Below are 24702 nucleotides of genomic sequence, written 5' to 3'. Positions count from 1 at the left end.
TTCCACCCACGACCTGAAAACCTGCAGCCCTGGTTTCACCTGCTGAGCTCACAGGAGGACGAGAGCAAAGAGTGCAGTGTGTGTGTGCAGCCACCAGAGGGCGCTCTGCCCCTGCAGATATGTGTTGGGTCTGTTGGTGCTCTGCAGAGAGACAGCATGGAGCAGGAGGAGCTGCCCAAACCAACGAAGAAGAAGCTGGAGGAGGAGGAGGAGGAGGAGGAGGACACACTGGAATGTGTTTTGGTTTTTTTTCAATGAAAGTTTTTATTTAACATTTACAAAAAGTACATTCAGACAGAACAGGCGCTGAGTGACAGACATATAAAAAGGATTTTTAAAAATCTTAATATAGAAATAATAGTTGTAATTGAAATAAAATAAATTATTGTACACAAGGCATTTCTTATTTGGGGTAAGTGAAAATGACTTTAGGTATAATATTGTGCGCTCACTTTTCTTATTTTGCAACAGTTTCAAGGAATCAACATAAAAAATAAACTCATTTGTGAAGACATTAAAGTTTGGGAGGGACTTGGAAAATTTACTCGTGTGGATGTGGAATTTACCGAATTGATTTGTCATTATATTCGAATTTTGTAATAATATCTTTGGGTCTCTTTAGTTTTATTGTAGATAAACTTCTCCATGTCCCCCCAAAATATAGATGACAATGAGCAAATACAAAACAAATGCAAAATTATCTCTGACTCACACTGGAATGTGTTCAGATGTGTGTGTGTGTGTTAAACTGCATCAAGGAGAAAAATATCGGTGTGTTTTTCTGGGATCTTGTGAGAAAGTGAAGTATTGAACATCAGTATTGAGATGAATTAAAGGAAGATGTCAATCAAAGTGGAGAATTAGTAGAAATGGCGGCTTGGTTTGTAATGAAAGGAGCGAGAGGAGGCTCAGACCCGGTGTCAACATCTGTCACCTCCTGCTGAACACCAACATCACTCGGACACACAGGAAAACATTCTTCATGTAGAACAGCTGCTGAATTATCAACAAGGGCCAAATAATGCAGAAGGAGTCAGAGACAGAGTTTCACACAGTTTATAAAGTGGCTCCAACTCAACAACTCACTGAACCCGCGTTGCCAGCTGGGAAATGTAGGATTATCGTACCACAGACATCAAATGATCGTATTTGGAGGGAAATGATCGGACAGCCGTCATAACCAAAATAACAAGTGTATTGATGCGCTACAGTCACTCTAGTGTTGAACAGCGTCTAACAGGCAGAGAGACAAAGAGAAACAGTATTCATGATAACTGACAAGAAAATAAAGATCTGGCTTCACATGTTACATTTTATTTTCAGAGCAACAACATGTCTCTGTCCTCAAAAATGACAACAACTCAGAAAATCAACAAAAACAGCACTTAACAGCATATAACTTCAAATAAAGTGCATATAGAACCTGCTGTATAATAACCTGGAAAAGAGGGAAGCACAGCAGACAACAGGCCAAGGGCTACAGGTGTTTGTTCCGAGTGAAGCAAAAGTCCAACATCTAATGTGGACAAACACTAAGTGGTGTGTAGCCCTGATCGCCTCGGTCTCCATCAGCTGTCCGGGCTGCGTCACGTCACGTCTCCGCCTTTGGCAGTTTTCTGAATCAAATGAAGAAGAGCGGAGAGCAGACTACTGTTTAGATTAATGACATGTTACATTACATGGCAGATGACTAGAACCCTGTTCATCATGTGCATGAAACAGTTCAGGCCATCAGCTGGCTCATTAAATAATGAATGCTGCTTACCTTCAGGTTCAGTCTCCAGCTGTGAGTCCCTGTCTGAGTCTGCTGCACCCTGCTGGGTGGGGGCAGTCCTCTTACTGTTTACATCTCATGTTGTCATGGACCGCAGCATTGTGGTTGTTGGCTTCAAACCGGCACATCCACCTGCCATCTTCACACTCTCTGATGTGTGCATGAGCCCATTAAGGGCGCCTGTGATAAGTCGGTTTGGTGGTTTTGTTTTCATTAGATTTACCTTGGAAAACACACGTTCACAGGATTCTTTCTCTTTGTGTTTTTTGGATTTGCTGTGTTTTTTAATACAGTTCATTGGGCCACCAGCTCTGTCTTCAGCACCGGCAGACAGCTTTGCTTTCCGAGCCTGCAACAGGTCTCAACCAGCCGGCGAACTGGCTCTCCCGCTCTTTTCTATAGTTTGTAGGCGATGCTGCTCACTTCGACTCTGCCCCGCCGTCTTCTCAGCCTCTCCTCCTCCTCCTCCTTCTCCAGGTTCTCTCAGTTTCTTTTCCGCGCTTCTTCCAGACCGGCTCTGCTTCTTCTTCTCTTCTTTGTTTTCTTCTTTCCCTCGCTCATGGGGGGCGGGCACAGCGGACTATTCAGCCAATCATGACCGTTGTTCTGAGGCAAACGCATGCACGTCACTCGTAGCTCACATTTAGAGAAGCACGATTGGCTGGAAACTTGTCACATGGAAACAGATGCCTTCAGGGTTCACAAAAAAACTCCGACAGACAACCACACATTCACGGAATGGTCAAATTATCGGATATTTGGCCATTTTGGGGGATTATTGATCGTACATCGTACAGAGGGCAAAATTATCGTACAACTAAGATAATTATCGTTCACCTGGCGACACTGTGCTAAACTGACACATTTGTTAAGGGAGTCTGGTGTCAGAGAAGTCGCCTATATTGTTCCTGTTTAGTGTCTTTGTAACATGTGACATGTTCAGATCAATAACATGTTTCTTCTTTCATAAATGGAGTGTAAATGGTGAAATCAGTGTAAACAGTGTGTTCAAACAGCTGATCAGTGTTGGCAGGTAAGACTTTAGCACTTTAGACACAGAAGCAGACAGGCTGGTACAGACATGCTGCCACAAACTGACACTTTTTACAAGGAGACAAACAACTTCAGCTTCTGGTTTAATGCTGAATTTACAACAAGGACACAATGAGTCAGAATCTGTCAGAGACAGAGTTTCATAATGTTCATAAAGATTGTTTTAACTCAACAACTCACTAAATCTAGTGTTTTTTAAAGGGAGTCTGGTGACAGAGAAGTCGCCTGTATTGTTCCTGTTTAGTGTCTTTGTAACACGTCACATGTTCAGATCAGTAACACGCTGAATGAAATCTTCAGCTGATCTTCTGTGTTTGTCAGTCGAGCTGCTTCCTGTGAATTCCTGTTGAACAAGTTTACATTCACTCACAGTTACTTTCTAAAGTAATCGATTACTTGTTGGTCTTCAGATGTCGTGTTTTGTCTGAGTGTTCAAACGTTCACATTCATTTTACAACAGAAACACTGAGGACTTTAACTTCTCACTGTGCAGTAAGTCCTGATGTCACAGTGATGTCACAGTGATGTCACAGTGTGGCGTCTGTAGAATAATGACATCATCCTCTTACAGACTGGTTCAGTATAAACCTCACTGTCTCTGCAACACGTCGTCAAACTGTTGTAAATGATTGTTAACGACCACAGGAAGCATCGAAAATGTGTCGGGACAATCTGACGAGGTTCTGGAGGTCCACATGTCAAATCAACACACTACATGTCACTTCATGTGTTCTGGTTCCTTTAATATAGCATGAAAACAACATGAATTATTTACAGTTTCCACACTGACAGACAACATGATGAGGACACAAGTAGACTTTTATATTCAGCTACTTCAGCAGAGGAGAAACATTTCAGTGACGCTGTGCGACATCTTTCAGTCTGATGATAAACTCGTCAGCTGATCGTTTCACAAACAAAGTCACATTTAAACAAAAAGGAACAATTTGTACAAGTTTTGGACTCTTTGCTCTGAACATCAACGTTCAGAAGCATCAAACATGAGCTCAAATCTCTTCAGCACTTGTTTAAAAACTTCATCAGGACAGTTTAGTTTGTGATCTCTGAAAGTGTTTCAGTATTTCATCCGGCTCTCAGACTTCCAAACATCTTCAGCCAACCGGCTCAGACAGAGAAAGACTTTTCTCACAGCTGTTTAGTTTGACGGACCAGATTCAAATCCAACAAACGTCCTGAAAATACAGCCGGACTTCAACAGCCACAAAACACTGAGAGAAACACAATGATACAGACTCAACTGTTCAGCACTGACAATGTTTCTGTGACAGGAGGAGACTCTGCACACTAAACACCACACAGATTCACTGAGGAGGAACCAGATCTGGGGTAGAAGAACCCAAATCCAGGATAAAGAGGTTGAGTGAATGTGGTGTTGAAGGTGTGGAGGTGGATCAGTGAGTCAGAGGAGACTCTGTAGAAGGACAGAGTGCCAGCAGGACAGTCCACATACACTGCTACTCTACCAGAGGAGGAGGAGGAGGAAGAGGAGGAGGAGGAGGAGGAGGGGGAAGAGAGGAATGTTTGTCTGTTATTGTGCCAGACAGAGTAACGACCATCAAAGCACCACAGACTCCAGGACTGATTATTCCATCCAAACACACAGTCATCACTGTCTCCTTTCCTTCTGATTCTTCTGTAACTCACTGATATAGTAACTCTTTCTCTCCACTCGACCTCCCAGTAACAGCGACCAGTCAGACCAGTTCTACACAGCAGCTGAGGCCACCTGGACTCAAACCTCTCTGGATGATCAGGATATGACTGATCCTCCTCCTCCACACGTGTCATCTTCCTGTTGTTGTCAGACAGTTTGATGTTTCTGTCGACTGTGTTTGTGTCGACTGTGAGCTCACAGGAATCTGATGGAGAGAAAAAGAAACAACACAGCTGCAGTTATTAATGTGTCATCAGTGTGATGATGACATCACAGATGTGAATGAGTGATGTCACAGTGTTTTGATGAATGACAGTAAAAAGACACTCACACTTCCTCAGACCTGGTGTCAACCATCGGACTCCAGCAGGCTCCACCCTGAAAGGAGGAGGGGGGTCAGAGCAGCACATCCTCTTTCAGCATGCAAACATGGACATGACATGACTCTCATACACAGAAACACAATCTGTCCATCAGGCTGCTTCTCCCTGTTCTCCCTGAACCTCTTCACCTCTGCCACTCTCCTCACACACTGAGAGTGAGCCACAGGATGTTGGTGTGTGTGAAAGAGGACGACAACATCTGAGAACACACACAAACCTCTTGTTGGATTTATCACTTCCTCTTTACTATGTACTATGAACTATGTAAGAGTCGAAGACTCCGAGGCCATCCAGAGTTCATTCTTGTTCACTGTCTGTGTTCACCATTGTTCATGTTTTTTTTTACGTTTCATTTGGATCCATTTGGATCCATTCTGAATAAACAAACAACGCAGTTTACTTGCTTCATCCTTGTTGCATTATTCATTAAGATAATTCTAAACAGACTTCTTTAGTTCAAACAACTCAGAATTGTAGCTGAGAACGTCAGTTATAACAGCCCACGTATTTACAAAATGTCGGGTTTAATAATTACAGTTAACGTGTCGGTCTGGGCCGGGCTCGGACACCACCTGCACCGGGTCGAGCTGGATTTTTTGGGCCCGATCGAAACTCTAGTCAGAGAGCATCCAGTTTACTGATGACAATCATGTAATTATGTAATTTAGAGGGAAAAACGTAACTTTGTCACTTTCCAGGATGTTTGGTGGGTCAGTATCTCAATCACTGCACATTATAACAGCATCCATATGATTATAAACTGTCAGCGGGTTCAGACTGACAGGAGACACCGGAGGGAACACTGAACCCCGGCTGGCTGCCATCGGTCCCTTTCTTAGTGCCAGACTGAACTCTGTGTCTTGAGTTGTCGTTAACGTTCAGCCACCAGCTGCATCTTCTTAATAATGCTGCGCAGGTGGGGACTGAGGAAGTGACGTCACCTGCGACCTGATGCAGCACCTGAGCTGAGACTCAGGAAACACAAATATTGCAAAATAATAATAATAATGAGACGAAATAACGTTATTACATTTCGTCTCGTCTCGTTTTGGTCAACGAAACTGAAGAGATACTTTAGCAAAGTTTTTATTTTGTAAACCACATTTAGTCCCGTTTTTATTCGTCAACAACATTGGATTATATATGTGATTATAGTTTTCGTCACATGACCACCATTTATGTTGCGTCTCGTCTCGTTTTCGTCACGTGATAAAGGTTCGTTGACGACGATATTTGTGGATGGTGGTGGACTGCATGGAAACCCACCAAACCTTCATGTATTTTCACCTGTGATGGATTATCATGCTCATCTTTCAGAATAGTGACATATCAGATCACCTGACTGAGTTGATTTACTGTAGAAATGTCTTGAGTTGTGTCCATTATTATAGAAGAAAATTCTGCTTCATGGATTTCTTTCACTATTTCATCTTGAACGTTTTGTGCCATGATAGAGATCATTTCATTTAGAATTTCTGGGCCTCAGTATTTCGTTTTACTTTTACTAGTAATGAACCTCTGTCATACAGAGTCACACCGGCCAAGAAGTTCTATAACGGACAAAAAGTTTCCGTTGTTTATTTCTCTTATTCTCCTATTTCTTTTATTATCTCTTACGATCTGCATGGAAAGCACACTCACTGGATGCAAGTGTCAAGATAATGCCAACAATTCTTGTCAATACCTCTGAACAAAAGATGACTTCATTTTTATATTCGGAGGAAATTTTCTCATCGATTGTAAGATTTTGCTGCCACATATCGTTCGTTACACAAGCTGCCATGTGAGAACGGGCATGTTGGTGTTCTCTGACGTGTCTGATAGTCCTTGTCAGTCATTACTTCCTGTTGTCCAGGACAAATTATGACACTGATTTCCTCTCACCAAAAAGTCAACAGGGCTCACAACAGACACGATCCATTTTTGGGGAGTAACACAACCATGTGCCTGGTATCTTTGTACCTTTCTCTGATATTCTGTTGTAATACTTAGTGGAAAAACACCTCTCTTTGTATCTCTATGATACAGACCTTCAAATCTGCATGGTCCGTGCCTCAAAATACACTTTTACTTTAGCCCTGTCACTGGGGCAAGACATGTTTTAAGAGCTTATTCTGGGTTAATTTGAGATGCAGAGCTATCTGAGGCTCTCAGTGCTGCTGTCTGAAGGTTTTTCTGGCTGGTTGGTTGCAGATAGAGGCACTCTGGACTCTCCCTCAACTGATACTGAAGCAAGGAGATGCTCTCCCTGACTGGATGTTCAAGCTGCAAGGCTTTCTGGTCTCCCTGTCCTGGTGCTGCAGCTGCGAGGTGCACAGTGGACTCCTCATCTGACGGTAACACTGGGGTGCCTCCCTCATCTATAATGTGCCCTGTCTGTTGATCACTGTCTTTACAATCAGGCTGCCCTGTTTCATCCCCGTCAACCTCGCCGTTCCTTTTTACATCTTCCTGGCCACCTGTGTGTCGCTGTGTTGCTATAACATTTCAGAAAAAAGTTGTTAACTAACATGCCGGTTAATATTTTTGATTACAGCTTGTACTATTATTTATGAAACCTATCCTGTATTGATGACTCTAGTGTGGCAGGCAGTATGTCTGTAGGCTATAGCCCTTTTGTACCTAATTATGAAGACAAATTATCCGTAGATCAGGCTACATGAAAGCTATAACCTTATATTATTCTGATTATGAAAAAAATCTCAGCATAACTAACTAACTTCACACAATTAGGCTGATTATCTTGCTAACACTGTCTAGTAAACACTGTCAGCTATATGAGACTATTCACCCGTCACACTGCCTCCTTCACATCTGACAGGATTTACCGCTCCAAATATAGTTAGTATTTTCAGAAGATTGGCAGTAAATTCCTCAAATTTTTGTTTATTGTGCCATTTTTGGGCACTGTTTGATTGTTTCATTTTCAAAGTGTCTCTGACCATGGTGCTGTGCTGTCACTGATTTGAATTTCCTGCCTAACGCGTCAGTTGGACCAAAAGTCTCTGACATATCAAAGAAAACTATGGACCAGTAAAGTTATTATTTCAAATATTTGTTGTAGTTTTATGCTCAAAATACAGACAATGTCATGACATGAACCCTGCAAAAAAAAAAAACACGGTTGTTTTACAGGCGGGGCCCATATGGGATGTGGGGCCTCCCGCCTCACGGGGGCTGCAGGGGTTTATTTTACAGCCCAGGGCCACAGATTATATTTTTATTTATAGTTCACTGTTGGATGTGTGCACTTTCACTTGTACTAAAAGTTAATTTAGCTGAACAAAATCTTTAACATGTCGTTACTGATATGGAATCTGTACTGTATTTACTGTTTGTTTCTGTGAATACACAGTATTGTTTGTGCAATGTTGAGCAATTTGACTGCACTAGTAATAAATAAATAAATACTGCTGATGTTTTTTTGACTGATATGTAGTCCCCTTTATAATTAATGGTAAAGCAAGTGTATCCGTCCATGTTGCAAGATATTTGAAGGTAAACTGACTTCTTCTTCTGAATTTGAGGTTCAGTATTTTCTGATCAGACATCTGACACAGAGGGTCTATTGTAATTATCAATATCATAACACAGCAGTGACGTGGTGAAAATTAGATTTAATATTAATGTATCAATAATCCTCTGCAATCAGTGTGGAGTGTGAAGTAGTTTGGATGAGCGGTTCATCAAGCAGCAAAACCAGAGGCCAAGAAATCAGACAGGCACAATTTGAACAGGCAATAAACTAGTCTGAAGAAAGAGGTGTAACTTTAGTGTTTCTGCCAAAAGCCTCCTGGTTGCTGACCTTCATCGCTTCTTCTCATCTTCCTCTCTTCACTTGTAACTCTTGGCTTAGTGCTATGTTGCATTTTCTCCTTAACTGAACTGAACAACTGGAGGGGGAGTAAACGAAGCAGACCTTCCGACACTGAACCATCTACAGAGTCTCACACTGACTGTCTGTGGCTGCAGCAGGACTCTTCATACCTGAGAGTGTCCAGTCTCCAGCCTGGATCCTCCAGTCGAGCAGACAGCTGCTTCACTCCTGAGTCTCCTGGATGATTGTAGCTCAGGTCCAGCTCTCTCAGATGGGAGGGGTTGGAGTCCAGAGCTGAGGCCAGAGAAGTACAGCCTTCCTCTGTGATCAGACAGCCTGACAGCCTGCAGACACACAAAACAACACACATCAGCTGAGGGTCCTGATGACTCAGAACACATCTGTGTTTAGGGGTTTAACGTTTATTATATTCATCATCTTAGTTTTCACTCATTTATTAATAAGCACTAAACACAGAGTATAACTGAAGCTGATGGAAATTTCATTAGTTTTGCAAATATTTGGTCATGAAACAACATATTGTACAGATTAAAATGATGACCTGATGATGGAGCTAGAAGAAAAGTCAGAGGATCACCAAAGTATTGACAGTTCATCCTGAGGGGAGCATGAATGTCTGAACCAAACCTCATGACAATCAGGACTCAAGTACAGAATAAACTGACAGAACTACATTTTATATAAAATGCATTCATGCCTCCATCAGGATGAAATGTAATTATTTCGGTGATCCTCTGACATATGATATATATATATATTTTTTAACTTTCTTCTTAACCTGTCTGGTTTAGACCTGCTCCAATTGTACAGTTACATGAAATAATGAAATAAAATAATGAATCCTGACCTGAGAGTTTCAAGGACACAGTGTGGACTCTTCAGTTCAGCAGAAAGTAGCTTCACTCCTGAATCCTGCAGGTTGTTGTTACTCAGGTCCAGCTCTCTCAGACTAGAGAACTGGGAGCTGAGAACTGAGGACAGAGCTTCACAGCTTCTCTCTGAGAGGTTACAGCCACTCAGTCTGGATAAAGAATAATGAGCAGAATAAGAAAATGATATTTCTATTTGGGTCAATAACAGCACATTTACTACATTTTGAAGAAACTTCTCCACACTTACAGAGCTTTGTTGGAGGCTTTGACCACTGGCAGCAGGCTCAGAAGAGCCGCATCTGAAGCAGAGTATTTCTTCAGGTCAAACACATCCAGATCTTCTTCTGATGACAGTAAGATGAAGCCCAGAGCTGACCACTGAGCAGGAGACAGTTTATCTGTGGAGAGACGTCCTGATCTCAGGGACTGTTGGATCTCCTCCTCTAGAGAACCATCATTCAGTTCATTCAGACAGTGAAACAGATTGATGCTTCTCTCTGCCGACAGAGTCTCCTCAAACTTCTTCTTGATGTACTTGACTGTTTCCTGATTTGTCTGTGAGATACTTCCTGTCTGTGTCTGCAGACCTCGCAGGAGAGTCTGATTGGTCTGCAGTGAAAGACCCAGGAGGAAGCGGAGGAACAAGTCCAGGTGTCCATTTGGACTTAGCAAGGCCTGGTCCACAGCACTCTGGTATAGGTATGTCTCTGTAGACTGATGGTAGGTTGGTTGTTCTTCTGCCAGCAGATTGACACCAGAGTTGATGAAGGTCAGATGGACATGAAGAGCAGCCAGAAACTCCTGAACACTCAGATGGATAAAGCAGAACACCTTGTCCTGGTACAGTCCTCTCTCCTCTTTAAAGATCTGTGTGAACACTCCTGAGTACACTGAGGCTGCTCTGATATCGATGCCACACTCTGTCAGGTCTGATTCATAGAAGATCAGGTTTCCTTTCTGCAGCTGATCAAAAGCCAGTTTTCCCAGAGATTCAATCATCTTCCTGCTCTCTGGAGTCCAGTGTGGATCTGTCTCAGCTCCTCCATCATACTTGATGTTCTTCACTTTGGCCTGAACCACCAGGAAGTGGATGTACATCTCAGTCAGGGTCTTGGGCAGCTCTCCTCCCTCTCTGGTCTTCAACACATCCTCCAGAACTGTAGCAGTGATCCAGCAGAAGACTGGGATGTGGCACATGATGTGGAGGCTTCGTGATGTCTTGATGTGGGAGATGATTCTGCTGGCCTGCTTCTTGTCTCTGAATCTCTTCCTGAAGTACTCCTCCTTCTGTGGGTCAGTGAACCCTCTGACCTCTGTCACCATGTCAACACACCCAGGAGGGATCTGATTGGCTGCTGCAGGTCGTGTGGTTATCCAGAGGCGAGCAGAGGGAAGCAGTTTCCCCCTGATGAGGTTTGTCAGCAGCACATCCACTGAGGTGGACTCTGTAACATCAGTCAGGATCTCAGTGTTGTGGAAGTCCAGAGGAAGTCGACACTCATCCAGACCGTCAAAGATGAAAACAACCTGGAACTCTTCAAACCTCCAGATTTCTTTGGTTTCAGTGAAGAAGTGATGAACAAGTTCCACCAAGCTGAACTTTTTCTCTCTCAGCACATTCAGCTCTCTGAAAGTGAATGGAAATGTGAACTGTATGTCCTGGTTGGCTTTGTCTTCAGCCCAGTCCAGAGTGAACTTCTGTGTTAAGACTGTTTTCCCGATGCCAGCAACTCCCTGTGTCATCACTGTTCTGATTGGTTCGTCTCTTCCAAGTGAGGCTTTAAAGATGTCTTCTCGTCTGACTGTTGTTTCTGGTCTGTGTGGTCTCCTGGATGCTGTTTCAATCTGTCTGACCTCATGTTCATCATTGACCTCTGCAGTCCCTCCCTCTGTGATGTAGAGCTCTGTGTAGATCTGATTCAGAGGGGTTGGGTTTCCTGCTTTAGCGATCCCCTCAAACACACACTGGAACTTCTTCTGAAGGTTAGATTTGAGGTGAAGTTGGCACATGGCAGGAGATTCTGAAGGTAAAAGTTACACCATTGAGCATTCTCTCAAAGAAATATAAAAGAAAAAGAAAACAACAAAAGGCATGAAGTAGATAAATGTCCATAATGAAGATAAATATGAGTAATATACACAAGCTTAACTTAATTTCTTCAAGGAGTTGCCTGTTTAGCCAACAGAAACTTTGCAAACCTGACTGACAGCTTGACTGACTACGGGATAGTGAGTCCCTTTGTAATGGTGAGTTATCACTGAAGACAAGGTCAGTGCAAAGCCACACAATTTTGTGTGTTTACGTGAGCTGAAATATTCAACTTTTAGCAAAAAATGTGTTTGTCTCAGGGTTTTGCATGGGGAGGGCCAGGTAAGTGAAGTTGGGCAGCTGTTGCTCAGCTGCTCAAGGCTGGACCACTCTGGAAAACTTTTAGGATTAAAAAGTGGACTTATCTTTACTCCTGTTCATCAACTTGACTGCAGCAGTGATCCACAGAGGTGCCACAACTTGTCAGGTGTTTGTTTTGTAATGCTGACTGCTGACTCAAGGGTTAAATAAAACATTTAGATAAGATAAAAGTATTAAAAGATTAAAATGCTTTGCCAAATGTTGTGTAGGGAGGGGCAGAGCCGCAGCTCAGACCAAGCCTCTGAATAGTTGAGTGTGGCCAGACCTTCTGGAGGAAGAAGCAACCAGGGTCACATGAGATTCTGCTCTGATCAGGAGCTGTTTACCGAGAAGAGTTCAAGGATTACTTTTTAACTTTTGTGATCAAAGCATGATTTATGCTTCTGTGTGAAATTGATGCCACACCTACAGTGAAGCAACTGCATAAGTGCATGTCCTGTGCCATAGCCTGATGTGTACCTCCCCAGAAAAGTATTAGTAGATTATTAATATATTTGATCTACTCTGACTTGCCCTGTACTGGCTGCACCCAAAAGAGAAGCACTGCTGTGCACGGGGTATCTCCCATTTGTCTTTTGGACACCAGCGCACATGTTTAAAAACTCACACCACACATCCAAACATCTTTGTGGACCAAGTACGCCCCGTCATGGCGACAGCACTGACCAATGGCAGCGGCCCCCCTCAGGACAATGAGCCCTGACACACCACAAAAACTGCTCAGGAACGGCTCCAGGGACAGGACAGAGAACCAAAGGAGTTGAGTGGTCCTCCAAATTCCCCAGATGCCAAGCTGTTTAAGTAGGTATTAAGTAGGTAGTTTTGATGTTATGGCTGATTATGTAAAGAATCTTCACAAAATATTGAATAGCAGTTATAGACTTACATTTCTACTGATTCTACTGTCAATTAATAGTTTCTCAGGAAGACCCTACATATTATATCTCTAATCCATGTTCTATCGCATTTGATTGGAAACAGAAGAAACAAAAAAGGGCAAAGGGCAGATGGTCCACAGTCTTTCATTTATGTGTCAAATTAATCTAAGAAATCCTCTTACTGCTCTGCAGACAGTCAGCCAGCTCCTCCTGCTTCATTCTCCTCAGGAAGTCAAGTGTGATCTTCAGAAATGCCTCTCTGCTGCTCCTCCTCTGCTCTTCATCCTCACCGTCCAACACCTCCTCATCCTCCCTCTGACTCTCTGAGCATTCTGGGTAATCTGAACTCAGAACCTTCTGGACCTTCTTCAGCTCGTTCTTCACAAAAGTGACAATGTTCTCCTCCAGCAGCTGAAACAGAATATTATGTGAATGACAACATTTAACATCAGATCCATGTTGGACAGATTCACCACTGGTCTGTAAAGTGCAGCATGGAGATTATTGTGAACAGACTGGATGTAAAAGTAGTTGTTGTTCATGTACAGACCATAAATATGGAGTCCAGGTGTGTCTGATGCTGCTGGACAGACGGACCTCTGGGAACCTCTGAGCTCTCCTGGTCGACTCTGTGGAGGAATCATGAAGAATCAGTCACATTGTGTCTGTCCACTCAGAGACAAACACTGGTGTTAATGTGGTTTAGTAGTCGATGACTTGCAGCCATCAGCCAACATTCATCGGCTGAACACTTCTCCATGTTCTTCAAGCTTTTCTACTTACGGTAAGTATTAAAATAATTCAATACAGTCACATCCAACGGGCAGAAAACAAACATCTCAGCCAGCAGATTTCTTGTACCAGTGTCCTCTGATCTAGAGATCTCAGTTTTTTTGGATGTATTGAGAATAATTTTCTTGTGTTTGGTCTGAACATGGCATTATACTCATGCAGCCATCAGACAACGGCAAGAAAATGAGTGAAGAAGATGTGAGCGAAAAAAACATGAATCAATAAGATTCTGAAAAAAACAAGTTTAAACAAATGAATTGGTCACATTTTATTTTTATCAACAGCTCACTTCTTTACAGCAGAAATGTTTTCTTCTTTAAAATTAATGAGACGTTGCTTTGACTCATCATTCAATTCACTTTTTATTCTTCAGACACAGAAGCTGTGGCTGTTTTTGTACAAAATAACTCAAATAGGACATTTCAGACTTTAAAAATTTGGGAACACTTGATATTTATCAGTCAGACAATTCAAGCTTCATATTATCACCCACGGAACTTATCAGTGTACTTTCACACAGACAAGACTGTGGACTTGGTCCTGCATCACTTCCATCTAAGAAGAGAGTTTCAGGGCCTGTGTGCACAGGAGGGACCAGTGATGTTTCAGTGAACATATGGTGGTCAGTGTTGTTTGGGGACAGACTAGAACAAATGTGAACCTGTCCTTTAACACTAATCCTGTTCTAACCTCCATCTTCACTCTATGACCACATTAACATTATCAGATGGTCAGATTAGATTTAATGTCAACCAGAATCTGCAGCAACATCATGAGGAGCAAATATGAACATTTTAGATCAGACTGTCCAAAATGTTTTAATGCTCATAACAACTTACTTTTTGTCAGCTAAACGCTGTCGTTTAAAATCAATATAAAAATCCTTTGACCGGTCACTCCTGAAGGAAACACAGCTGGGTTCAGGCTCAGCTTCAGGCTCAGCTTCAGGCTCAGCAGCGGCTGGTCTCCTGTTGGACAGAGAAGAAGACCACAAGGGACAGAAATTAATGTTTTATTATTTAGACACAGAAGCTGTCGGAGAAACGAGCAGCTGTCAACAAGAAGAGGATCAACACAGCAGAGTTCAACATAATGTGGATGCTGTTGCTATAATGTGAATTATGTAATCAGGTGTCACTATTGTAATAAGCACCAGATGTTTTTAGTAGGAACTCACCTTTGTGCAGCAGGTGTTTCTACCCCGAACGTAAACAGTTTTTGACCTCTGTTGCTGAATCAGCTTGTTGCTGCGTTTAAGTTATTATCATGGTGTTTGCAAAGAAGAAATACAGTATTTTGTTTGAACATCATAAAGAACATAAATGGACCAAGTGTTCAAGAAAGAAACATTGTCTCGAAACATAAATCAGTCTGTAACTAAGTAATCAGCACATCAATTAAGTGTAACAGAAAATGTGTGAGTGGGGCGACTTTACTGCAGATCCAGAGTCTTTGTGGGATAGAAGACATGAGAACTGCTTACTTTCTGTCTGATGATCGACGACCCATTGACCGGTCACTCTTGAAGGACACACAGCTGGGCTCAGGTTCAGGTCCTGGTCCAGGTCCAGTGGTTTTAGAGGGAGGGCCTCCCTCCTCTCTGTCCTCACACTGATTCATGCTGCTCATCTCACACACACTTTCATCTGGAGAGGAAACACAAATCATTCATCTGCACATCAACTGAAATCAGCCTTTGGCTCAGAAACACTCTTGAAGGACAAAATGTCTGAAAGTCGACTTCCTCTTCTAACATTTAAACTCACAGCACATTATTCCACAACTCACTGACTCTATTAATACATATTTCACTAAATGGCTGCTGCAGGACATCAAACCAAAACTAAATCATGTCATCAAATCCATCCTCAAATTAATTTGTTTTGTTAGAGGTAAAAAGAGAAACAGGTAAAATACAAAGTCTCTTGAGATCTGGCAACACTGGGTACATCAGCCAGCAGCAGCAGGGAGAGGAGGAGGGAGAGGAAGCCCCCAGACTCCCTTGAGAAATCCCTCCATTTAGTGAGTTGTTAAGTTCAGAGAACCTTTATAAACTGTGTGAAACGCTGTCGATGACAAATTCCTATTGAGTCGGGCCTTCTTGTAAATTCGGCCTATGTTACAGCCTCGTTTTATGGGGTGCTGCAGCCCCCTCAGCAACTCCAGTTCCCGCATCCGGGCAAACAGCTGCTCTGCAGCCGCGTTTAGTGCGTCAGACAGCGGGAGAGCGGCGGCTCGTCTCGGCCTCCTCCACAGGCTGATTCAGGCAGGAGAAGCTGCCTTCAGTCAGCAGTAAGTGGAGCTACACAGTGACAACCACTCTGTGTTCAAACACTGACCAACTAACTCCACTTCTACTCTCATTTCACCTGCTACACTCCGCAAGTATCGACACAAAATGGCGGATATTCTTAACAGCAGCTGTTTCTCCTCCGTCGTCTCGAGTTTAAACTTAAACGAGTTCGTCGAGAAATAAACAACCGAGCTTCAGTTTTTGTTCTGTTTCCGTTGTAACAGTGAAAAGTAGAGTTTGTGTTAGCGAGTCCAACATGTCAGATTCATTACATTACCTTCAGCTGGAGGTTCAGACGGAGAAAACTATCTACGACACATTTGAGAGAGAAAGTGAAAGTAAACTGTGAGGAGGAAACAGCCAGAGAGGCGAGTTCAGACTGGGAGTCTTCCTGTTAGACTGAGGGCGCTGCAGCACGACCCACAACCAGCTAACACATGCCGAATTTACAAGAAGGTCCAAATAATGAAGAATCAGTCACAAACAGCGTTTCAAGAGGTTATAAAGTGTCTCCTGACTCAAAAACTCTCTAAACGGAGAGATTTCATAAGGCAGTCTGGTGGTTGTCTCTCCCTCTTCACGTTAGTGTGATTGTAATATGTTGGTATTTGTGTTTGAGCTGCCCAGGGATTGAACCCACAACCTCAGACCTGCTGACCAGACCTCTATCAGCCTGAGCTACTGGATCTGACTGATGCTCTTTGTTTCTGTCACATTTCACTCTTTTGAACCTCAAAACATGACTCAAGACTTAAACCCACAACCTCAAAACTTGCAGCCCTGGTTTCACCTGCTGAGCTCACAGGAAGCAACAAGCAAAGAGTCTCTCGCAGGTTTTCACTCCTTCTTCTGAGCAGCAGCTTCAGAAAGAGTCCGGAGCTTTTATTGGACACATCTCTTTTCTGAGCGCTGTCAAGTTTTCATTTATCAGTGCTGGACCTCAAAAGTCACTGAGATCAAACTGTGAGCTGTAGAGTGTCCACCTGAGCTGCTGATCAGAGACCAGCCTTCAACACTCAGGCAGGGTTTGAACCCACAACCTGCAGACTTCACTGCATCACTTTATCTTCCTGAGCTAATGAGCTGGAGATAAACTTCTGATTCTGACACCATTTCACTCTTTGTTCTGGACATCAGGTTTAAAAATCACCTCACCTACTCGGGGATTGAACCCACAACCTCAGACCTGCTGACCAGACCTCTATCAGCCTGAGCTCCTGGATCTGACTGAAGCTCTTTGTTTCTGTCACATTTCACTCTTTTGAACGTCGACCCTCAAATTTCAATCAAGAATCGAACCCACGACCTCAAAACTTGCAGCCCTGGTTTCTCCTGCTGAGCTAACAGGAGAACGAGGAGAAAGAGTTTCTCAGAGGTTTTCACTCCTTCTTCTGAGCAGCAACTTTATAAAGAGTCAGGATTCAAACCCACAACCTCCAGACCAGCTCATCAGAGACCTGAAGGTCCTGCTCTGAGTTTTTGACTATTTCATCTGAAAATGTGTCTTCAAAACTCAGACTGACTGCAGGACTGAACTCACAGGGTCAGAACTTCCTGACAGTCGTCCAGTACACTGAGCTACCTGCTGCAGGTGTGTCACACTCAACTTTAGTGTGTGTGTTGTGTTGTGCTTTATGTCCTCAATTTTTTTTTTTTTTTTTTTGCTGTACTTTGGACAATGTTGCGCAGCATTAAATGGTTAAATAGAAACATTTGCCTTGACCTGATTTTCATTATTGTCACACTTTGTTTACAACTATGTTTACCAGATCCAATGAACATGATCCAGTCAAACACAATCACAGTTTCTCTTTAATATTTCGATGCAATGTAAGAACAAAAATAACCTGTTTTGGTGATAAGTGACCCAAAGTGACCCAATATCCAGAGACCAAAGTGCTGTTGGCTCAGTTGGTAGAGCAGGTGTACCGTGTACAGAGTCTTTGTCCTCGCTGCAGTGGACCCGGGTTCGACTCCAGGCCTGGGACCCTCTGCTGCGTCCACCGCCTCTGTTTCCTGTAACATCTTCAATTAATCTATTAACAAAGCAACATAAAGGCCAAACAAATACTTTACATAAAAAGCCAAACCTGCAGTTACTGAGACTTTCCTCAGATTAAAACGCTTTGTGTGAAAACAACCTGCTCTGCTGCATTTACACTCTAACAACACGCTGCTTGCGTGTCAATGGTCGTTTTGTCAATAAAGCTCGTTTGAATCGAGTCAAGTCCGTTTGCCCAATCAGAGGTAGAGACGTCACACTTCCGGTCTGTCTCGTATGGCCCCAGTCAGCCAGCAGCTCTCTGTTTGTCCACCGACATGCTGACGGTCGGACGCTTCGTGTGAGCAGCAGATAAATAAAGTAAGTGCTTCATTCATCTGTTCCATGTTTTCACCGGCTGTCTGGATACTTCGCATGTCGCTCCAGCGACAGTAACCGAGCTAACACTGCTGTCCGTGTGGCTAACTAACAGCTAGCTGCCATTAGCTTGTTAGCTCCGCTGTGTTGTGCCGTGAACAAACCGTTTCAGTGAAGAATGATGGCACTCGAAGTGAAATGAAGCGTTTACGTGAACATTTGGACTCACATAATGTTAAATTGAGGGTCAAGAACGCTTCAAATCAGGGTATTTGACGAGCGTTTTCCATGCTAGCTTAGCAACGCTAGCTAATGAGCACTGATTGAAAGTAACTGAGTGCAGCTGTGCAGCAAGTCTGCATTTAATCAGGTACAAATTAAACTCGTTTGTGTCTAAATCTCAAACAGCCAGTGACGAAATAAACCAGGTTTGATTTCCTCAGGTTCGTTCTTAGGTCCCATATTCTGCTACTTTATAGTTCCACTCTGCTTGTACATTTGATTTAAACACACATAAGTAGGCGAGAGTTGGACTGAAAGTTTATAATTGAGACAGTTGAGTCAAGCAGCTCTTTGTGTGAACTAGTTTTCCTGCTGCTTTATGTCTGAACATGTAACACTTGTGTTAAACTTGTCGTGTTCTGCTTTCAGATTCCCTCTATGGCTTCTGGAGCGGGTCCGAGAGCGACGGGCACAGCCGGCAGCCGCTTCCAGCACCGGGAGCGGGTCGCTTCACACGACCAGATGAGGTCCGTTCTTTTTGCTGTTCCAGTCTCATCCCTCAGAGGGAAGTGAGACTGAGAGAAACATCAGATCCACCTGCAGCCAACACTTTTAGTCACTGTCAGTTTGTCTGCAGATGCTCATTTTGGCGACTTTTTAGAAGTGCAGTGTTTGTGCTTAGCTTTAGCATCCAGTGCTAGTACCTGTCTGATAACATGAAATAAACACACCATGTTTGATTCAGTTGTTTTTATTGAGCCACAATGTTGAATGTGCAGTTTGATCTTTTGTCTGATGCATTTCATGGAAATGTGAGATAAAAATTAGTTTTTTATTTGATCCAAAAAATATTGTAGCATTTAAGAGTTGATGTTAATTGTTTAATGACAAAGTGAAATAAAGGTCACAGCTGACAAAGAACATGCAGTCAAATGAAGTTTACTGTTGTCTGCAGTGAAAACAACTCATGAATACAGAATTGGAGACAAACACAGGAAACAAATTCAGACTTGTAGTGAATTTATTGAAATATGTTACAAGTACCAAATAACTTCCATACACATTAAACACATTAACATTCAAACATGCTTGAAAAATGTAGAATGTGTAGAAGAAAACACAGCAGCCTTTCACAATAAAATGTAGTTCAGCTGTTTGAACTCCTCGTCTTCTACAGGAACTGAGACCAAGATGGAAAAAGTCTGTTTTCTTTGTTCACTTTCAATATGTCAACTATTAATGCATTTCAAAGTAGAACAGTGTTGTACTTGGAAATGCATTAATAGTTGACATATTGAAAGTTACTTTAAAATCATTCTAACAAAGAAAACAGACTTTTTCCATCTTGGTCTCAGTTCCTGTAGAAGACGAGGAGTTCAAACAGCTGAACTACATTTTATTGTGAAAGGCTGCTGTGTTTTCTTCTACACATTCTACATTTTTCAAGCATGTTTGAATGTTAATGTGTTTAATGTGTATGAAGTTATTTGGTGTAAAAGACATAACGGTGAGTTCCCTCTCAGGATCTGACGCACCTGGAAGAAGAAGAAACAAAGTTAAAGTCGACTGTTAGCAACAAGAATCTGACAGATAACAAAGTTAGTTCCTCATCACAGGATGGTTTTCAAACGCCTCGTCTGTTCTCACCTGCTACCTTTTCACCAGCGAGTCCTTCAGGCCTCGTCAGCTGGACGGCAGCTGGTTTTAAAGTTCCTGGTCCCGGGGTCGGCCCCTCTTCTCATGGTGCAGGGCTGCGTTTCCTCTGAACGTCTGAAACAAATCAAATGCAGACAGAATCAGACAGAAACACTACAGGCTGTAGAAAGTGACACGAGCCAGCTGAGCCTGGTGTCCCACGTACCTGCTGATGGTTATCGCTGTGCAGCTGCTCGCCTGGCAGATCTACTACAGCAAGAAGCTGCTGGACCAGAGGTTCACCTGCACACAGGACCAGAAGAAGAAATCAGCTCATCTCAGCTTCTGTGAGGACAAAGAGGAGCGACTCCCAAAACTGTTGTGCTCCTCTGTCACCTGTTTCTACATTTCTGTTAGAATTGTCCTGGACTGCTGCCGTCCGTCTGTACATGAATCCTCTCGGCCTTTTCATCATTCACACGCTGGAACATGGAAGCTGCTGGTATGGAAACATTAATACATTTAAATCAGACTGGATGGTCCGTCAGCCGGTTCTGAAGTCATTTAGCACTCAGCCTGTTGTGGAGTAAAAACTCTCCCTATACGGTGAGGCAGTATTATTGTGGAATAAAGCTCACGTGCAGTCAAACGTGGTTTACAACTAGAGTCGACTGTCCAGGTGACGTCTGCTGTGAACAGCAACTCATGAATATATAATGTGGAGCAAACTGTTGGAGGGGCAGATAAACTAACCCACCACAGATGATCTGTTAGAGTCAAAAGTTCAGGACTTCAGGTTCTGTTCACTTATTTTATTGAAGGTTGAGCGTGATGATTTGGAACGGTTCATTAGGTTTCCTGTAAAAGAAAAAACAGAAATAATTAGTAACAAACTCAAACTTGTTACTTTACAAAGGAAATTCATGACTGTAAATTCTACTCTGATTTAACCAACGTGCTCTTTAGCAACACTGGAAGTGCATCAGAAGCGACAGTCGACCATAATGATCATTAAATAGAGACCCAGTGGACCAACAGCCCAACAGATGTGATCCACAAGCCAACAGCAGCTCCCAGAATGTGTCCAAACCTAAAGTAGCATCACGTCCACCAACACCAAGTCATGACATCACTCACCTGAGCAGGTACGCACGCCACACTGAGGGAACCAAAGACTGACTGTGTGGCAGCAGCTCAGCTTTATAGGCTGCAGGCGGCTTGATTGGCTGCTGCAGCGGCCGGCCCCCGGAACGTTCCATTTCTGTGGGGGAGTCTGATTCTCTCTGAACAACTGGAGTTCCAACGCCTCAATTCACTGATTCAAACAATCAGTCAGTCAAAGCTTTATTGTCATGCAGTTTTCTCCAGGATCAACAAGACAAACACAAACACACAGTCAGAGCTGAATGCTGCTGTCCACCTGTCTGATCAGCAGCTCAGGTGGACACTCTACAGCTCACAGTTTGATCTCAGGAAGCTCGGCTGGCTTTTGAAGGTCCAGCGCTTAGAAATGAAACCTTGAAAGCGCTCAGAGAAGAGGACCGTGTACCAGTAAAAAGTGTAGTGAAGAGCCGGACTCTTTTCTGGAAGCTGCTGGCTCAGAAGAAGGAGATGGAAACCTTCTGAGAGACGTCAGTGCTTGTTGCTTCCTGTGAGCTCAGCAGGTGAAAACAGGGCTGGAGGGGGTCGAGTCCCCTCCCGAGGTTCCTCACAGGTGGAAGCAGGGGGTTATGGGACAATTGCTCCACATTGTTTGCTTGCTGATTCTGAGAGAAAATGGACAGATGTTGGACTTGGAGCAGAGTCTCCTGCCACCTGAACAATGCTGTGACCCTGGGACCGCACGCTACAAAACATTTTTTATACATGTGAATGTCGTAATGCTTCATCGTCTTATCCTGAAATGGTTTTTATTCAAAAAACACATGTTGCAACAGGAGCAAACCATGCTGGCAGTCTGGAACAGATCAGCTCCCTGGACAACCTGGACTCAGGAAACACACCTGCAGCCAATCACACAGAGGGTCACTGAAACAGAAACATGTATGAGGGTCGTAACAAACCCCCCGTTAAAACTACTGACAACAACTCAGCAGGAAGACCAGGAATCTCAGGATTACCAGAAAAAATAACAAAGGCTCAATAATAAAGTGGCAAAGTGCTGAAAACGCCCGACAGCTTTGTGGTCAGGGACGACGACAGGAACTGGGAGGAGCCGCCCTGAAACTCTGACTTCCAATCAGCTCCCTGGACAACCTGAAGTCCCTCACACACACCTGCAGCCAATCACACAGAGGCTTGTTGGAACACAGACCAACAATAGAAAAAGTGAATAAATGCACCTTCATTCATTCTTCAGATGACTGAGATGTGAACACTGTGACCTGCACAAGTTCAGAGCTTCTCCAGCAGAGCCCCAATATAACTCAGTGGGATGAACTCTTACAAGTCTACACTTTGTTTTCAAAGCTTTTCAGAGCGGTGTGCCGTTTAGCTCAGTTGGTAGAGCAGGCGGCTCATGTACAGAGGCTGCGGGTTCGAGTCCCGGCATGGCTCCTCCTGTCTGTCAGACCAAAGGTTGAAATTTTCCACGTCCTGCGTCTCTTCACAGAGTCAAATAGAACAAATCCAACATCCTGATGTCTCCGACTGCCAAGCCAGATACTGAACCCACCGTACTACAGGGTCACTACTTCACCTTTGGACCTCTCTCTTGGGACGCTGCTGACTTTTCAGCTTTTTAATCGGACTATTATAATAATTGAAGCCAAAGAAGACTCGAACCCGCAACCTCCGGACTACTAACCAGCTTCTATCACACTGAGCTAACAGATCTGACTGACGCTCTTTGTTTCTGTCCACATTTCACTGTTTCCACCCACACGACCTGAAAAACCTGCAGCCCCTGTTTCACCTGCTGAGCTCACAGGAGGACGAGAGCAAAGAGTGGCAGTGTGGTGTTGCAGCCACCAGGAGGGCGCTCTGCCCCTGCAGATATGTGTTGGGTCTGTTGGTGCTCTGCAGAGAGGAACAGCACTGGAGCAGGAGGGCTGCCCAAACCAACGAAGAAGAAGTCTGCGAGGAAGGAGGGGAGGGACAGCACTGGATGTGTTTTTGTTTTTTTTTCAATGAAAGTATTTTATTTAACATTTAAAAAGTACATTCAGACAGAACAGGCATGAGTGACAGACATATATAAAAGGGAATTTTTAAAATCCTCTAATATAGAACATAATAGTTGTAATGAAATAAAATAAATTATTGTAACACAAGGCATTTCTTATTTTGGGGTAAGTGAAAATGACTTTAGGTATAATATTGTGCGCTCACTTTTTCTTACTTTTTGCAACAGTTTCAAGGAACTCAACATCAAAAAATAAACTCATTTGTGAAGGACATTACAAGCTCCTTCGGGAGGGACTTGGAACATTTTACTCGTGTGGATGTGGAATCTTACCCGAATTGATTTGTACATTTATATTCGAATTTTGTAATAATATCTTTGGGTCTGTTTAGTTTTATTGTAGATAAACTCTCTCCATGTCCCTCTCCAAAATATAGATGACAATGAGCAAATACAAAACAAATGCAAAATTATCTCTGACTCACACTGGAATGTGTTCAGATGTGTGTGTGTGTGTTAAACTGCATCAAGGAGAAAAATATCGGTGTGTTTTTCTGGGATCTTGTGAGAAAGTGAAGTATTGAACATCAGTATTGAGATGAATTAAAGGAAGATGTCAATCAAAGTGGAGAATTAGTAGAAATGGCGGCTTGGTTTGTAATGAAAGGAGCGAGAGGAGGCTCAGACCCGGTGTCAACATCTGTCACCTCCTGCTGAACACCAACATCACTCGGACACACAGGAAAACATTCTTCATGTAGAACAGCTGCTGAATTATCAACAAGGGCCAAATAATGCAGAAGGAGTCAGAGACAGAGTTTCACACAGTTTATAAAGTGGCTCCAACTCAACAACTCACTGAACCCGCGTTGCCAGCTGGGAAATGTAGGATTATCGTACCACAGACATCAAATGATCGTATTTGGAGGGAAATGATCGGACAGCCGTCATAACCAAAATAACAAGTGTATTGATGCGCTACAGTCACTCTAGTGTTGAACAGCGTCTAACAGGCAGAGAGACAAAGAGAAACAGTATTCATGATAACTGACAAGAAAATAAAGATCTGGCTTCACATGTTACATTTTATTTTCAGAGCAACAACATGTCTCTGTCCTCAAAAATGACAACAACTCAGAAAATCAACAAAAAAACAGCACTTAACAGCTTATAACTTCAAATAAAGTGCATATATAACCTGCTGTATAATAACCTGGAAAAGAGGGAAGCACAGCAGACAACAGGCCAAGGGCTACAGTGTTTGTTCCGAGTGAAGCAAAAGTCCAACATCTCATGTGGACAAACACTAAGTGGTGTGTAGCCCTGATCGCCTCGGTCTCCATCAGCTGTCCGGGCTGCGTCACGTCACGTCTCCGCCTTTGGCAGTTTTCTGA

The 24702-nt window shown here is 43.2% G+C and overlaps 1 protein-coding gene and 3 long non-coding RNA genes across 9 annotated transcripts; 1 reads left to right on the top strand and 3 right to left on the bottom strand.

The window, feature by feature from the left end:
• Window positions 1–1042: 1042 nt before the first annotated feature.
• Window positions 1043–2310, bottom strand: LOC119015313. The gene is made up of 2 exons (XR_005073284.1): window positions 1766–2310; window positions 1043–1616 (listed from the first exon to the last, which is right to left on the bottom strand). It is a non-coding gene; the product is annotated as an uncharacterized LOC119015313 (long non-coding RNA).
• A 1249-nt stretch (window positions 2311–3559) lies between these two features.
• LOC119015289 (NLR family CARD domain-containing protein 3-like) lies at window positions 3560–15506 on the bottom strand. The gene is made up of 9 exons (XM_037091143.1): window positions 15159–15506; window positions 14515–14643; window positions 13434–13512; window positions 13066–13294; window positions 9843–11616; window positions 9571–9744; window positions 8873–9046; window positions 4834–4880; window positions 3560–4707 (listed from the first exon to the last, which is right to left on the bottom strand). Exons 1-9 carry the CDS (start codon window positions 15341–15343, stop codon window positions 4133–4135), a joined length of 3366 nt encoding a protein of 1121 aa, XP_036947038.1. The 5' UTR covers window positions 15344–15506; the 3' UTR covers window positions 3560–4132.
• A 2670-nt stretch (window positions 15507–18176) lies between these two features.
• LOC119015302 lies at window positions 18177–19289 on the top strand. Its single transcript, XR_005073264.1, has 2 exons — window positions 18177–18330; window positions 18979–19289. It is a non-coding gene; the product is annotated as an uncharacterized LOC119015302 (long non-coding RNA).
• A 635-nt stretch (window positions 19290–19924) lies between these two features.
• LOC119015296 lies at window positions 19925–21045 on the bottom strand. 6 transcript variants are annotated; one of them, XR_005073246.1, is made up of 5 exons: window positions 20938–21045; window positions 20581–20683; window positions 20411–20487; window positions 20197–20319; window positions 19925–20084 (listed from the first exon to the last, which is right to left on the bottom strand). It is a non-coding gene; the product is annotated as an uncharacterized LOC119015296 (long non-coding RNA). The 6 variants fall into 6 exon arrangements; XR_005073247.1 differs by having other exon boundaries at window positions 20942–21045; XR_005073248.1 differs by having other exon boundaries at window positions 20581–20680; window positions 20942–21020.
• Window positions 21046–24702: the final 3657 nt, after the last annotated feature.

The sequence above is a fragment of the Acanthopagrus latus genome, chromosome 24, assembly GCF_904848185.1.
Source record: "Acanthopagrus latus isolate v.2019 chromosome 24, fAcaLat1.1, whole genome shotgun sequence".
NCBI classification, from domain to species: Eukaryota; Metazoa; Chordata; class Actinopteri; order Spariformes; family Sparidae; genus Acanthopagrus; species Acanthopagrus latus.
The sequence above is the reverse complement of the archived record's forward strand: the minus strand, read 5'-3'. Positions and strand labels throughout refer to the sequence as shown.